Source organism: Typopeltis vanoorti, chromosome 6 (genome assembly GCF_054136105.1).
Source record: "Typopeltis vanoorti isolate ZY-2024b chromosome 6, IOZ_Tvanoo_1.0, whole genome shotgun sequence".
NCBI classification, from domain to species: domain Eukaryota; kingdom Metazoa; phylum Arthropoda; class Arachnida; order Uropygi; family Thelyphonidae; genus Typopeltis; species Typopeltis vanoorti.
The window spans coordinates 83,435,312-83,450,638 of NC_143554.1; the positions used below are offsets into that span (position 1 = coordinate 83,435,312).

At 35.9% G+C, this 15,327-nt stretch overlaps 1 protein-coding gene across 2 annotated transcripts in view; it reads right to left on the reverse strand.

Moving 5' to 3' along the window:
• The window catches only part of LOC150105642 (protein Spindly-A-like), a 203,450-nt gene that overhangs the window by 100,539 nt on the left and 87,584 nt on the right, over positions 1 to 15,327 (reverse strand). Inside the window, exon 5 of one of the 2 annotated variants that reach the window (XM_090394964.1) lies at positions 2,642 to 2,791. The exons of the other annotated variant lie outside the window; for it this stretch is intronic. Within the exon in view, the coding sequence (XP_090251090.1) occupies positions 2,642 to 2,791 (150 nt within the window). The remainder of the gene's footprint in view (positions 1 to 2,641; positions 2,792 to 15,327) is intronic. 2 annotated transcript variants of the gene reach the window in all.

Below are 15,327 nucleotides of genomic sequence, written 5' to 3' on the forward strand. Positions count from 1 at the left end.
TACACGTTAGAGATTTATGATATACAATTCCTTGTCTAATAGAATTGGCTGTATTAATTACTCTATCCTATCAAAGTTCTCTAAAATGTCCTCAGTCTTGCTTTATCAAGACAAATTCTACCTTCAAACAATCTCAAGATATAAAACAAAAGAATCTTTACTTTACCAAGTCCCTCAGAAGGTCCATTAGCCACGTGTTGTTTCGGTCATCCTTCGTCTTGTGGATGAGTTGTTCCGTTCTCCGCTACCGGACGCAAATCAAGAAATGGCTGTTGCTACGAGCTTTCTCCACTGGCTCGGGAGGTTCGTTCAGCATTTGGCGCCATTCTGCATGAGCTGTTGACTCTTGTACAGATCTCCGCAGAATACCTCTCAGCGCAGGTCATGAATACGACCAGCTGTCGTCAACATAGCACCCTCAGCTTGTCCTATCTCCGATCACTCATCGAGAGTCCTTGATCTCCAAAAATCTCTGAAGAAAACAGAAAAAAAAAGCCATGAGCTTGGTGCATATTGCCTTAAATACTTTTTCTCAGCGCCCTCTTTTCTGTATTGTTTTTCGCACGATCCATAGCGTACATCATCCTTAGGACGATCCTCTTGCTTTCCCTCCTTGCTATTAGGTGTTGTTTTCGAGGAAAAGTGCTTACGTCAGCCTTCCCCGTAAGCTACAGCCTTCGGCATTACGACAGGTACTTGCGGCTTAGACGTGACCGTTGATCCTATTAGTCATTTCCTACCTAGCAACTTACGATTTTATGATAGTTTGATAATACATAAATTAAGCCATTATTCCTTTACATGAAATGCCAATCTGAACATTATTCTTGATTTGTGTCCGGTAGCAGAGAACGGAACAACTCAGCCACAAGAGGAAGGATGACCTGAACAACACGTGGCAGCTAATAGACCTTCGAAAGGACTTGGTAAAATAAAGATTCTTTTGTTTTATATCTTGAGATTGTTTTAATGTAGAATTTGTGTCTTGATAAAGCAAGACTGAGGACATTTTAGAGAACTTTGATAGGATAGAGTAATTAATACAGCCAATTCTATTAGACAAGGAATTGTATATCATAAATCTCTAACGTGTATATGATTGAAATAGTGAAAACCCTTTGTTAATTGAGTAAACTTAACTAAGAGAGAAATGATTTGAGAATTATCTATTTAAAGTAAATGAAGGAACTTGACTTGAATGTAACATTGTTTAAATTATCCATTGTATTACATGATTTTGCATGTGAGAAAGCCAGATTAATATCGAACAGTTTGTATAGATAAGCATAAGACATTAACTTAGCTAGAAATTCAGAAGTTTTGATAACTTGATACGAGATTTAATGTACCTGTCTTTTAGTATTAATAAACATGTTTTGTTATTTGAATCTGAGTCTTGCCTGAATTTGAGGTGTCAACCTACCACTTATAAAATTCAAACTAAATAGCAGGAAAGAGTTTAAAAAAATTATATAATAGAGATTAGATCTTAGGTCACGACTGCAAGGAACCGAGATCTATATACTCGTGTGTGAATTTAGATTAACGTATATGCCTAAAACCTAGGAATGTTTCCCTGATCCTGAATTATATTCTTGTTATAGGAAGCTGGCTGACAGAATTAAAATATAAATTTGCCAGTTGCTGAAGTGGAAATATCTCCTAGGATAAATCCTACCGGGTTTATATATTAAGGAGAAAGATATAAAATTTAGGTATAAGGATATAGAGAAGACTGGATCAATTTGGATCATACTTAAATACATACTCTAATAAGGAAACAAAAATACAGAGACGTAACAATATACTGTATGGTGTTAGTAATCATCAATCCATGTTCCAAGCAACAATCTAACAAAATTTTCCAAAACAATTCTATATGGCTGGCATTTACTACTCTGCTATTTAGATCTCCAATAAGAACATGCTTTTCTTATTTACATCAGTTGTCCTTTCCAATGACTTGAAAAATTCCTCAACCTGACATTTTCAATATGGTAAGACCACGTGTGCATATTGTTGCGTAGTTTAATTTCCCATTTTGAAATTCCCACATTGCCCTACTTGCAACTAACCAGAAATTGTTGAATGAATCACATTATACTCAATTTTTTTTTGGGGGGGGGGATGACTCAGTTTTTTAGTCTTTGTCTCTGTACCAACAATGAGTCAATATTGCATTTATAAATCCTCTGCTAGAGGAGTTATAAATCATGCAAGTCTGAGTAAGTGTTCACATATCACACATTTTGTTCATGCTATAAGCAATGCAATGGCCCAGTGCTGAATTAAGCTTACTAAATTGAATCAATAAATGGCCACAAAATTAAAATAACTTATAAATTATCAAGCCTCCATAGCTCAGACGGTAAAGATGAACCCTTTGGGTAGAAAGATCTTGGTTTGAATGCTGTTTATGGTGTGAGGAACATTTTTTACCCCACAGAATAAGCAAAATGGCCCTACACACAACTCTACAATGCTTGACCTCAAATCCCTAATTAGGGTTTTTAAGATGCTCAAACAAGATATATTTGAGCCTCTTCTAATAAGAGGCTCAAACATATCTTGGTTGAACAAGAATGGATGAAAAATATTAGTTTCGCTTGAGATCACAGAATTTCTATTACTGCAAAATTACCTCTATAATAACAGAATATGCTGCAATCTCCTGGTCCTTGCTGTCCAGAATTTCTTTTAGTTTCACATTTAAATCACACAGCCTGTCTCTTTCTTTCTGACTTTGATCACAGGTATTCCTAGCTTCTAATACAGCCTGTTCTAGTTTTTGCTGAGGAAGAAAGAACAAATATAGCAAAGCTTTAAATTTTGCATTAAATAACCACATAAATACTTTGTTTTATGTCATGAAAATTAAAAATTCCATTGAAAGCAATTTTATAAAACTGGTGATTGGGGGGGGGGGGGGAGACTCTACAGTCCCGTTATTTTCAGCATAAAATCATAAAAACCATTCACTGTAATAATAATTCTTATTCCATCATATTAAGCAACCTTAATGTTAGCATATTTTTTTGGAAACCATTTTTTGCAATGGTCTTTGAAAACAAAACCTTGAGAAACTGAATGACAAAATCTGAAGAACAAGTTGATATCTAATAAGTCATGTAATGGAATTGTCCTCTAAGAGGAGAAAAGAACCAAACAGCTCAAAGATATCATTATAACAAAAAATAACAGATCATAAAATATCCTCGGGGGCTCACTTTAGTGAGTGCAGATGTGGCAAACCCGAGGTACTCGATGCTGGACCATGCCTTGGTTCATGTAATATACATCTGTTATATTATCTGTAGATTGGTCCTTCCTCTTCCTTCTCTTCTTGCCTTTCCAATAATTCTTCCCTTGCGTGAAATCATATAGATGATATCTTTTGGACATTACAAGACATCCAAGTTTTCAACTTTATTCTTCACAAAAAGAGCTTCCTTCAAACATAATCCACTTAGTGCAGCCTTTTGCCCCGTTGAGTACTATCACGTGACCCCTTTGCACAAGACTCAAAAATCTGAAGGTGTACCCACTCATCATCATCATCAAATTCCTGCCGTGTACCCTCAAGGAGTGTACAGGATATGATAGTACTACATGAAAAAAATTACATCATTACTAACTTCCTATCTACAATTTTCCTCCAAATCAGTCTGTTACTTGTCAAGACTCCAACATTATCAGATCTTATATTTCTATCGTCTAAGGCAGTGCTTCCCAAACTTCTGAATGTCAGGGCCACTTTGCAAAAATTAAAATATTTCACGGCTCCCCCTCGAAAATCATAATAGGGAGATTATATTATTATAATATTTATTGTCTTTATATTCAATACAAAACATACACAGCGAATATTGCAAAAATCAAATGCATATATTACATTTTTTACCTCTTAGCGTTTGATTCTGAAGACGATGCGGGCTGTTCGGTAAAATATGATATACTGTCCTTTTTTTGAGTCTGTTTCTGCTTCTTCTGATTGTTCGCAGGAATTTTTTTTTATTTTTTTATCAGCCACTTATCCATCTCAGGGTTTTTAACGTAGAATAGATCAAATAATATCACCACTTACCGATACTGGCACACCACAGACTGATAACATGAAATTAGTGAATATTACCTGAATAAGGGAATCCCAGGACCAGGAACATTTTTCTCTTTTGTGATTTTTCTCCCTTTAAGGTAATTAAGCCTAATGTGAAACAAAACACAAAAGGCAGGGTTATTAAAACGTGCATATGATTGGTGCGGTATTAACAAAAGATCGCGCAACCGAAAGATAAAAGCATAGCTGACAATTGAGTTGAAATGCTAACTCTCTTCAACCGATTTCCATATGTGAAAGTGCCATAACATTCATTTTTATATATATATATTACTTAGTTTTAACACTTTTACGAATTTTAACATATTCAGTTGAATGTTATTGCTGCCTTGGGAAATCGAACTCACACATATCTAATTAATAACAATAGTTTTTAGTTAGATACTGAGTTTGCCCATGCAACATATGGTTTTGTTTCAGTCTATACAGCATAGTTTCTGTATGAGGGAACATGTGATTCATTCCCAGTTGTCTCTAATTGCACTATTTGTTAAGAAATATATTACACAACCTCATCATACCTTATTCACTGGCATAATAAAAGTACTTGTTTTTATTGCCTCTGCAGTATAGTGGCTATTAGGGAAGGGTGTTGTTTACCACTGCAAGAGAGTAATCTCCCCACACGAACTTGTTTAAGCTTTTTTTCATGTGTGAAGTATATGCGAAACTTTTATTGGTAACAGAAAACTAGCTCAGATGACAGTGATAATATAAAACGAGTTTTGATATATATATATATAGTCAATATTAACAGTCCCTGATTACGAACGCGTGATGAAAGGGACAGGAAGATTTGGAGCTTCCCTGGAGAGCATTTGAAGTAAATACAATTAACCACTGCTTTGAAATGAAACACATAAGCAATATTTACTAATATTCATTAAGCGCCGAAATACACAGGAAGCAAAGTTTGTGAACCAACACCAATGTGTGATCTTTTCCATTAAAATATAAAAAATAAAGAAATAATAAATAATAAAAGTTAACTACGTTTCTTTTAAAATAAAAAAATCTACTTAGCCTTAAAACATTTTAAATTTGTTTTCATATAGGCACTTTGTACAGCATCAATCCACCTATATCTTGGTCTTCCTCTGGGTCATTTTGCTGCCAACCTGGCAGATAACACTTGTTTTGCTAATCTTTCCTCTCCCATTCTGTTTACGTGACCATACCACCTGAGATTAGCTCTGCTAACACATTCCTGGCTGCTGACAATGTCAAGTTCTTTCCTAATATCCTCGTCGTTAATATGATATTGCCATTGATGCCATCTGTTCACGCCTATAATCTTTCTCAGGACTCTCGTATCTGCGGTCTCTAGTCTTTGGTCAAGTGTTTTACTTCTGACCCAGCTCTCAGATCCATAATTCTTGTATAGCTAATTTAGTGTTCCGACTAATTTCTCTCTTATTCCATATGAATTTATTCAATTGACTTCCCACCATACCAGCTTTGCTGATTCTGTTGTCTATTTCTATATTTAGTTTACCATCTTCAGTAAAAATCGTGCCTAAGTAACTGAAATGTTTTACTTGTTCCACAGGTTCTCCATTCACAACACAGTTGACATTTTCAATGATTCTGCCTATTTTCATTGTCATTGTCTTTTTATTGCTGACATTCATACCATATCTATTACAAAAGCTATTCAATTTAGTCAGAGAATCTTGCAGACTTGTAGCAGATTTATTTAGAAGTATAACATCATCTGCATAAAGCAAAGAGCTGACATTAACATCTCCAATTTTGATATGATATTTAATACCACTTTCCTTCATAATGTGATCCATATAGATAATGAATAACAGAGGGGATAATGTACATCCTTGTGTCACACCAGATTTAACATTAAACCATCTTCCAGTACTTCCTTCAATTCTAACTTCTGACTTACAACTCAAATAAAGACTAAGTATTGCTTGATATAATGCCCCATTGACACCATATAACTGCAGCGTATTGAATAGCTTCTCTCTTGGCACCTTGTCATATGCCTTTTCCAAATCGACAAAACTTAAATACAGATCTCTGTTATATTCCCATGCTTTCTCAACTATTTGTCGTAAAGTGAAGATCTGATCCAGACAGCCTCTATCTGGCCTGAATCCAGCTTGTTCTTCACCAACCTTTTCTTCCACAATTCTTCTCAACCGTTTCTCAAGTATACTTGCCTTTGATGGCTTTTTCTACTTCAAGTATGGATATGTATTCCTGACTCCATGCCTGGTCAGTGTTTTTTAACCACTGTGCTATCATCACTGCTTGTTTCATATAGCAGTTTTTCAAAGTAATTACTCCATACTTCAAGGATATCTTTTTCTCCCATTTTCATGTCACCTTTATCATCTCTAACTCCTTTTACAGCACTCTTTCCTCCATTCCTAAGCTTCTTCGACAACCTCTAGAATATTTTGCCACCTTCTTGATATTTATTTTCTATATATTGTTGCCATAGTCCTCCCATGACTTTTGTTTAGCAAGTTTTACACAGTGTTTAGCATTCTTGCATTTATCTCTATATTCTCTAAGAGCACAAGCTGACTTATTTGACATAAACGTTTGATATGCTTTCTTCTTTTTCTTCACTGCCTCTAACTTCCTGTGTCCACCAGGGAGTTCTGATTTTTTTTATCCTTGCAGACAATCTCACTACATGCCTTTCTGGTTGAATCAATAAATGTTTTCTTCAGAGTTTGCCACTGAATCTCCAAGGTTTGATTCCTGTTCTCAAACTCTTTCATTTTTTCTTCAATAATCTTTGTGTATTTTAGTCTACAGTTCACATCTGAGAGCTGCTCAACTTTTATTCGCTTTAAAACTTTCTTACATGTCATTCTTTTCAATATGAAATTGAATTTTATCCTGCTCAAGACTAAATAGTGATCACTTCCAATTTCAAATCCTCTGTACGCTCTGGTGTCCTGCAGCAGGGAGAAAACATCACTATCAACAATAACATAGTCAATGAGACTTTTCTTATTCCTTGCTTCTTCTCTCCATGTGAATTTGTGCACATTTTTATGTAGGAACATGGTGTTAGTAATAACCAGTCCATGTCCTGAGCAGAAATCCAAAGGTGTACCCACTTTCTACTTGAAATCATTAGTTATACAAATTGCCATAAGCTGATTCATCTGAATTTGTGGTTGTAATCTTCAGAAATAATGTTTGCCCTTAGGTTTTGGACACCAGTGTATATGGAGGAACAGAATTCAGGAGAAGGCAGGTGACTAGTAGCGTGCCATGGAGCTGTGTGTTTCTGCCACTGATATTTCATCTGTACGCAAATAATATAGGAAATGATTTGAAGGGAGACACTGTTTTTTGCTGATGATGCAAAGTTGGGTAGAGTAATAGTTAATACGGTGATGTAGAGAGCTTGCAGAATGATTTAAACAGGCTGTCAGTATAGACAAAACAATGGATGTCAATGTTGAAAAGTGTAGTCATACACTTTTCTTTTGGGGGATAGTAGAAGATAGTTGAAGTTTAAAGGACATATTGCTAAAGTAGCAAGGGTAGCTCACAAGATTACTTGGTTATGGAACACACTAACAAGCAGAGATAAGAAGGTTATCATTCTTCCTTATAAAGCATATAATACAACCACATCTGGGCTACTGTGCTCAGGTGTGGTCACCTGAGAATCTTGGCGATGAAGTGGTGAAGAGGATCCAGAAGCAAGTGACCAAGAGTGATGAGTAGAATGCTTCTTTTATGAGGATAGTTTGATGTTGCAAAAGTTGAGGTACGATAAATATTGTGTTGAACGCTTGAGTCTCCCATAATATGAGTCTTAGGACTCCATGGAGGTGCCCGGTGCCCAGGCAATAATAATGGAAAACAGTGGATAAGTAGAATAAAGTTGCAAACTCTGATGTCTTGTAATGTCCCAAAGATATCATCTATATGATTTCACGCAAGGGAAGAATTATTGGAAAGCTTTATAAAGAAGGCTGCAGTATTACTGATTTGCCAGTGAGTTTGGAATCTGACGTCATTACAGGTAATCTTCGTATAACGTGGATGTTAGGTTCCATAGAAATGCCCCGTTATATAAATCGCATTATGCGAGACTTAGATCACATAGAAAAAGTAGTGTTAGGTTCCGAAATCGTTTTTTTTTTAAATTATATAAATAACAATGACACATCCAACAAAAACAATATTTTTATTTAATTCAGGTAATTCATGTAAGTTAAGAAAACAAAGTATGAGACAAATACATAGTATAAAATTATAAAAATTACAAACTGTACATAAATTTCATTACAATATAATGCATAAATGTTTTAGACACAATAAAATAAAGCACATACTTAAATCGTTATCACTGTCTTCAAAACTAACATTTCGTAGATGTTCTTTATTTATGAGTGGCTGGACGTCGTCATCACTTGCAAGCTCTTGGACATCATTTGTATAATTCTCATTGCTTATTTCGGCTGGTTTAGTAATCAAGAAGTCAGTAATAAGATCTTGCTTACCACTATGCTGCAAATTTTTATTAAGTTCATAACATGGAGCTAAATAAATATCCAATTGTCTTGTGAATTTTCCTGAGTGCTCCATTGAGGGATCATTATCAGTAAAATAACTTCCTAACTTTCTTGCCAAGTCTCCTTCTGCTAATTTCTTTAAACTGAATTCTTTAACGAATTCATCACAATCTGAATCTTTGGCAGAACTTTCCCTGTCATCTATTAATTGTACCAGTTCCTCCTCATTTAAATCTGTTTCTCCATCAATTAAGTCACTAATTTCGTTTTCAACCATATCGCAAAAGCCCTCTCCACCAAAAATGTGTACAACATTTATTATACGACGTAGCTTGGCATCCGCTGGAGTTGTAAAATTTTGTTTCAGAACGTCTTCAGGCCATCATCACCCCCCCCCAGCAAGCATTCAACCATAAAGAATTGTAATTCCTTAATGGACAGAGAAATAATTTTCACATAATTCAATATTGAAAACTTTTTCCATGCTTTAGGCAGTGCCGTGTTAGGATTAGATTCCATTTTTTCCAAAATTAATTGGAATGTTTGTCAAATATAATATGACTTAATTGTTGATATTATTCCTTGGTCGAGTGGTTGAATAAGTGAAGTAGTATTAGGCAGCAAAGAAGTTATTTTAATATTCGGATGCCTTAAACTTGTTGGGTGGCCTGATGCATTATCTAAAATCAGTAGAATTTTGAAGTCCATATTCTTTTTTCTTTGTGCAACTTTCTACATCGGGTACAAAACACTTGAAAAATCAATTTTCAAACATGCTAGCTGTAACCAATGCTTTTTGTTGGCCTGCCAATAAACAGGCAGGGTGGACTTGTCGAGCCCTTTCATCGCACAAGGATTTGCGGATCGGTTAATAAACATTGGTTTTGTCATGTAATCACCTGATGCATTACTACAAAACAGTAGATTAATTCTATCTTTGGAAACTTTGAATCCAGGAGCTGATCTTTCAATTTTCGAAACATAGGTGTATTTTGACATTTTTTCTAATATAATCCAGATTCATCCTCATTGAACGCCTGGTCTGCATTATAACCACCTTCTTCAATGATTTTTAAAAGTTCTGCTGGGTATTTCCTGGCAGCTTCAACATCTGCTGATGCTTATTCTCCCTGGATTTTAAGAATATACAAAGAAAACCGCTTTTTAAAGTTTTCGAACCAATCCTTACTGGCACAAAATCCATGCTGAGAGATTTCTTCTGAAGAATCATGATCAAGCTCTTTTAAATGTTTATAAACTTTGAGAGCTTTTTGCTTAATAAGGTGTCCATCCAAAGGAATTTTCTTTTGAGTGCAATCTTCAATCCAAATCATTAGATTTCTCAATTTTTTCAATTAAAATATCGCATACATGAGCAACGCACTTTGCACTTACCGTTGACCCAGAAATAACACTTTCCCTGATTTTATGTTCATTTTGTTTCATTGTTCGAATTGTTGATTCATTTAAATTCAGAGTCCTTGCAACAACTTCTGGTTTTTCCCCAATTTTCAACCGATCCAAGATTTTAATTTTTTCTTTGAGAGAAATGAATTTCCTCTTCAATGTTGGTTTTTTCCCTTTCATTGCAGTTTTAATGGCCATTACAATAAAAATAAACTTTTACATAAAAAAAAAAAAGCATTACACATGTAACTTACCAGAAAATAAACTGCTCAGCTTGAGAATAACACACTTATGATTTTTAATGCGCTTTCCTGGCAGAAAACGAAGATAATTTTCAACAATAAACACTTTATACAGTAAACCCTATATGGTGAACCTATGGCACTCGTGGTAGAGGTGGAACGTCAACGATTTACAAGTGATATCCTTTTATACGCTTATAAATTATTCAACTTTTTTTTAATTATTAAATATGTACAAGTTGAATTTTGTTTTACACAAGAGAGCAGCTATAAAGACGTGCATACAATTGGTGCAGTATTAACAAAAGATCGTGCAACCCAAAGACAAAGGCAACCGACAAGTGTCGAGTTGAAATGCTAATTCTCTTCAATCGAATTCCGTTACATCTGAAACGGTCATAACATTCACTATTAGTTTTAACACATTCACAACAGGGTGTCATTTATCGTTCTGACAGAACTTCTCATTACCGACTGGCTCAACTCACACAAAAGTTTCAACCCTTGGTTGAAGTTTATGGCTTGTTTGCGTTTGAAGTGGCAGGCGAACTTACACACTCATTATATGGCATGTTTCAATCCTTGGTAGAATTTTATTTTAAGTTAGCCTTTGTGATCTGTCATAATGACATCGAGAATTTCAAATGCAATAAAACACACTCCTTTCATAATTGGAAAATTGGACAATAGTTTTTAGTTAGATACTGTGTTTCAGTGCAACATATGGTTTTGCTCGAGTCTATACAGCATAGTTTCTGTGAGGGGGGGCATGTGATTCATTCGTTAGTGCCATTTTTATTCCAGCTGTCTCTAATTGTACTATTTGATGAGAATTACACAGACTGCAAAAGCCTCTGTACAGTACCTTATTCAGGGATACAATAAAACTAAATTCAATACTTATGACTACTTGCACGATACTGGCAGACACAAATTTAACGAAGATAAAATTTGATTTTTAAGTCCCACGGCGAAAAATATATGAAAAAAATAAAGGGTTATTAGAAATTGTAGACTGCGTTATATCAAAACCGCAGTGTATAAGTACCATGTTAAACTAGGGTTACCTGTAAATCCATGCTCTAGACCAGCGGTCAGCAACCTGCAGCTCCGGAGCCAGATACGGCTCTTTGAATGAATAATTGCGGCTCTTTTCATTAATAAACAATCTATTTTTGAATAATTTGAAATGAATGTTATTTATTAAATTAGAAACTAAAAACCCTAAATATAGCATTTGCAATAAATTAAGGACATTTTACATTAAGTCAAGGATATTTTATAATTGAAAATAGTACTCATGCGATGCTAAAAAATTTAATACTTTCATGCTTGAAATGTTTGAAATTTTTTATCCAGCATAATTAAATCCACATGTAAAAACCAACATTCATAAAATAGATTTTTAATTAAAATATACTAATTCTGCCGTACAAAACGAACACCGTGGACCGCACAAAAAACATGCATGCAGCCCACGGACCATTGGTTGCTCATCACTGCATGCAGCTCCCTAATTTTTTTTTTTTTTAACAGATATAATTTTAAAAATGGCTCTTCACTCCAAAAAGGTTGCCGACCGCTGCTCTAGACAGTGCTTCAAACCAATGAAATGTGTCTGAGACATATGCTAAGCAGTTGTCCTCACTCTACCACACTGTGATGCATATAGGTGACTTCAACAGCCACCACACGCTATGGAAATATGCTTCAACAATGAATGTGGAGAGACTGACTGAATGGGCAGAAATTCACAACATGCAGCTAATTTTCGATGCAAAAGACAGACCTTCCTTCAGGTCAGCAGCTTGGAACAGGGAGTACAACCCCTCGACCTCTGCTTCATCACTCAAGACAACAATGGATGACCGTTACCTACATCGAGAAGAGAGTTTTCTCCAACTTTCTGCAAAGCCAACACAGACCAATTATATTAGAAGTAGGTCTGCAGGTAGCCCTTGTCAGATCCATCCAACATCCCTGCTGGACCTTCCAGAAAGCCGACTGGGATACATATGCTGCCTATCTTGACAAATATGTCCATTGGATTCCTCCAATAAGCAATAATTACAAGTGATTCGTGGGAGCTGTTTTAGCTGTAGGTAAGAAGACCATACCAAGAGGCTTCCGCAATGAGTATATCCCTAGATGGAACGATGATAGTAATAACCTGTATCAAGAATACCTAGAGTGTGGCAATCCTGACATTGCAAATGAACTCATTCACAACCTTGACACCAACTGACAGAAGAAATGGACTGAGAAAGTAGAAAGACTCAATTTTTTGGGACAATGGATTAGAAAATCGAATAGATGGAATGGAAAAGCATGGAGCCTTCTAAGAAAACTAGGTAGTGGCATCCTGAATGTCTGGGAATAATCAGCTATTTCTCCTAACCAACATGCATCACATATTGTCAACACATCCAAATACACTGCCAAGGACAAACAACACACTCTTCAATTAAAAAGAGAGCTTACATATTTGAAAAATAACAGACCATCAGGATCTCTATATTTGTGACCTTTCACTCTTGAAGATATATTAAAACTGCTCTAATGGATATGAAACCAGGCAAGGCTCCAGGTTTCAATGGAATCATCCTGATTTCCTGTTGAAGTCAGGTCAAAAAGCTCGACAGTGGTTGGCTTGCTTCTTCTCTGACATTCTCCAGCTGGTAGACTTCCGAAAGAGCTTAAGAGGACAAAAATTATCCCCATCTTAAAACCAGGAAAATCCAACAACAAACCAGAAAATTATCGAAGAATTGGCCTGCTTAGCATCTGTTATAAGCTCCTAGAAAGCTCATCCTCAATTGAATTGCCCCTAAGATAACAGAACAAGTTCTAGTGTAAATGGCTAGATTCAGATAAAAACAAAGCTGCTGTGATCAGGTATGTCACTCACCACATATAAAGGTAGGCTACCAACAATGCCTGAAAACAGCTGTAGCTTTTCTAGACCTTACCACAGCTTATGATACAGTCTGGAGACAAGGTGCAGTCTGCAAGTTACTCTGTGCAGTCCCATGCAGAACAATAGCAAAACTACTTGATAACATGCTAAGCGCCGCCTATTCCAAGTGTGTATGGACGAGAACAAAAGTAAACAAAGAACACTGGAAGACATCCCATCCCACAAGGGTCAGTTCTGGCTCCTCCTCCTTTTTAACTTATACATTGCAGATTTGCCTAATACAGCCTCCAAGAAGTTTTTTTTTACACTGATGACATTGCTCTAGCCACCAGACACACTAATTTTGCTACAATGGCAGATATACTAACAAATGGCCTTGCAGTCCTAGATGAATACTTCTGCAAATGGAGATTATGCCCAAATCCTAGCAAAACAGAAGTTTCATGCTTCCACCTGAACGATACTCAAGTTAACAAAGAACTGATGGTCTACTTCAACCACAAACTGCTATGCTACAACAGATTCCCGAAATATCTCACTTTGGATAGAACTCTATCTTTTAAACCACATCTCATTAACACAACATCCAAGATAAAAACATGAAACAATATACTGCAAAAACTATGCGGAACAACTTAGGTTGCCTGTACAACAACACTTCACTGCTCTTGGTCTCGTTACTCTGCAGCTGAATATTGCTCATCTGTATGGCGGAACATCGCCCATGTGTACTTGGCTGATGCTCAGCTTAACACCACTATGCGCCTTATTTCTGGAATTGTGAAATCAACCCCAACCTACTGGCTTCCAAGTGCTAAGCAACATTCCACTGCCTCACATCTGCAGATCCAACGTTCTTCTACATTAATACATCAAAATCATGGAAATCCAAGATCTCCCAATCCAGAAGACATCCCATCCCTAGAAATAAATAGGCTAAAGTCAAGGCACCCTCCAATCTTAACAGCAAAAAATCTTGCGCAGACAAGTTTTAACATGAAGGAGAAGTGGAAAGAGTCCTGGCATAATACTTCAACAGGGGGACTTCCGTGAATTAGTGGATCAACACAGATGCCTTCGGATTTCGGCCTACCTCAAAAAACTTGGTCAACCCTTAGAAGAATCCACACCAATCATGGCAGATGTGCAAACCACCTTTTACAAATGGGGCATGATTGCCTCACCCAGGTGCGACTGTTGATCACCCCACCAGACAATCATATTATAGTAAAATGTGCTTTAAAGTGTTCCCTCCCCCCCTTGAAGTGATAACTGTCTCATAATTAAATTAAGTGTTAGTTGACTAAGAGAGAATTAGAGAATTCTACTTTAAGAATAATTACTGTGAGATTCTGTAACTTTGAACTGTGTGAACCATCTTCAATTATTTGGATGAATATAGTATTGACAGCTGAATGTGCGATGCCTAAAGTTTTATGGTTGTTATAAGTATTTGGACTAAGCTGATTTGCATTATCTTGTTTTTTAAAGTTTTACTTAAATGTACATGTTCTATAACCCTGTATTAAATGTTTATTTTATTGGATTCAACTTGTTGTTTGCCTGATTTTTCTTCATTGCACCGCTCAAAGTTTATTGGACCTTGCAGAAGCCTTAAATATTAATTTTAAACTCAGCCTGTAGAAAAGTGAGATTGCTGAAGTTAGTTGATGATTGATTCCACTATATTATATAGACTAATCTGAATATAATGTGGCGCAGGATAATTAAATTACTCTATATTTGGATTAGTAATCAACCAACAATTAATTAAGATAATATAAAACAGATAATTTAAATAAGAACTACGTTCTAACAAGATGGCGGATTCAGAGCCAGGATGTACGATTCTACAGATATATATACCCACAAGTGACCATAATGAAAATGAAGTAGAAGAGATATATAATCAAATAGAAGAGATAATGGAAGAAGACAGAACTAAAAGGTGTACCATCTGGATGGGAGACTGGAATGTGGTGGTAGGGGAAAAGGTAGCGAAGGGAATAACAGGAAGATATGGCCTTGGAAAAAGGAATGAGAGAGGTGAAAGACTTATAGAGTTTTGTAAAAGACACAAACTAACCATTGGTAATACTTGGTTTAAACTTCCAAAAGAGAAGAAGATAGACATGGAAA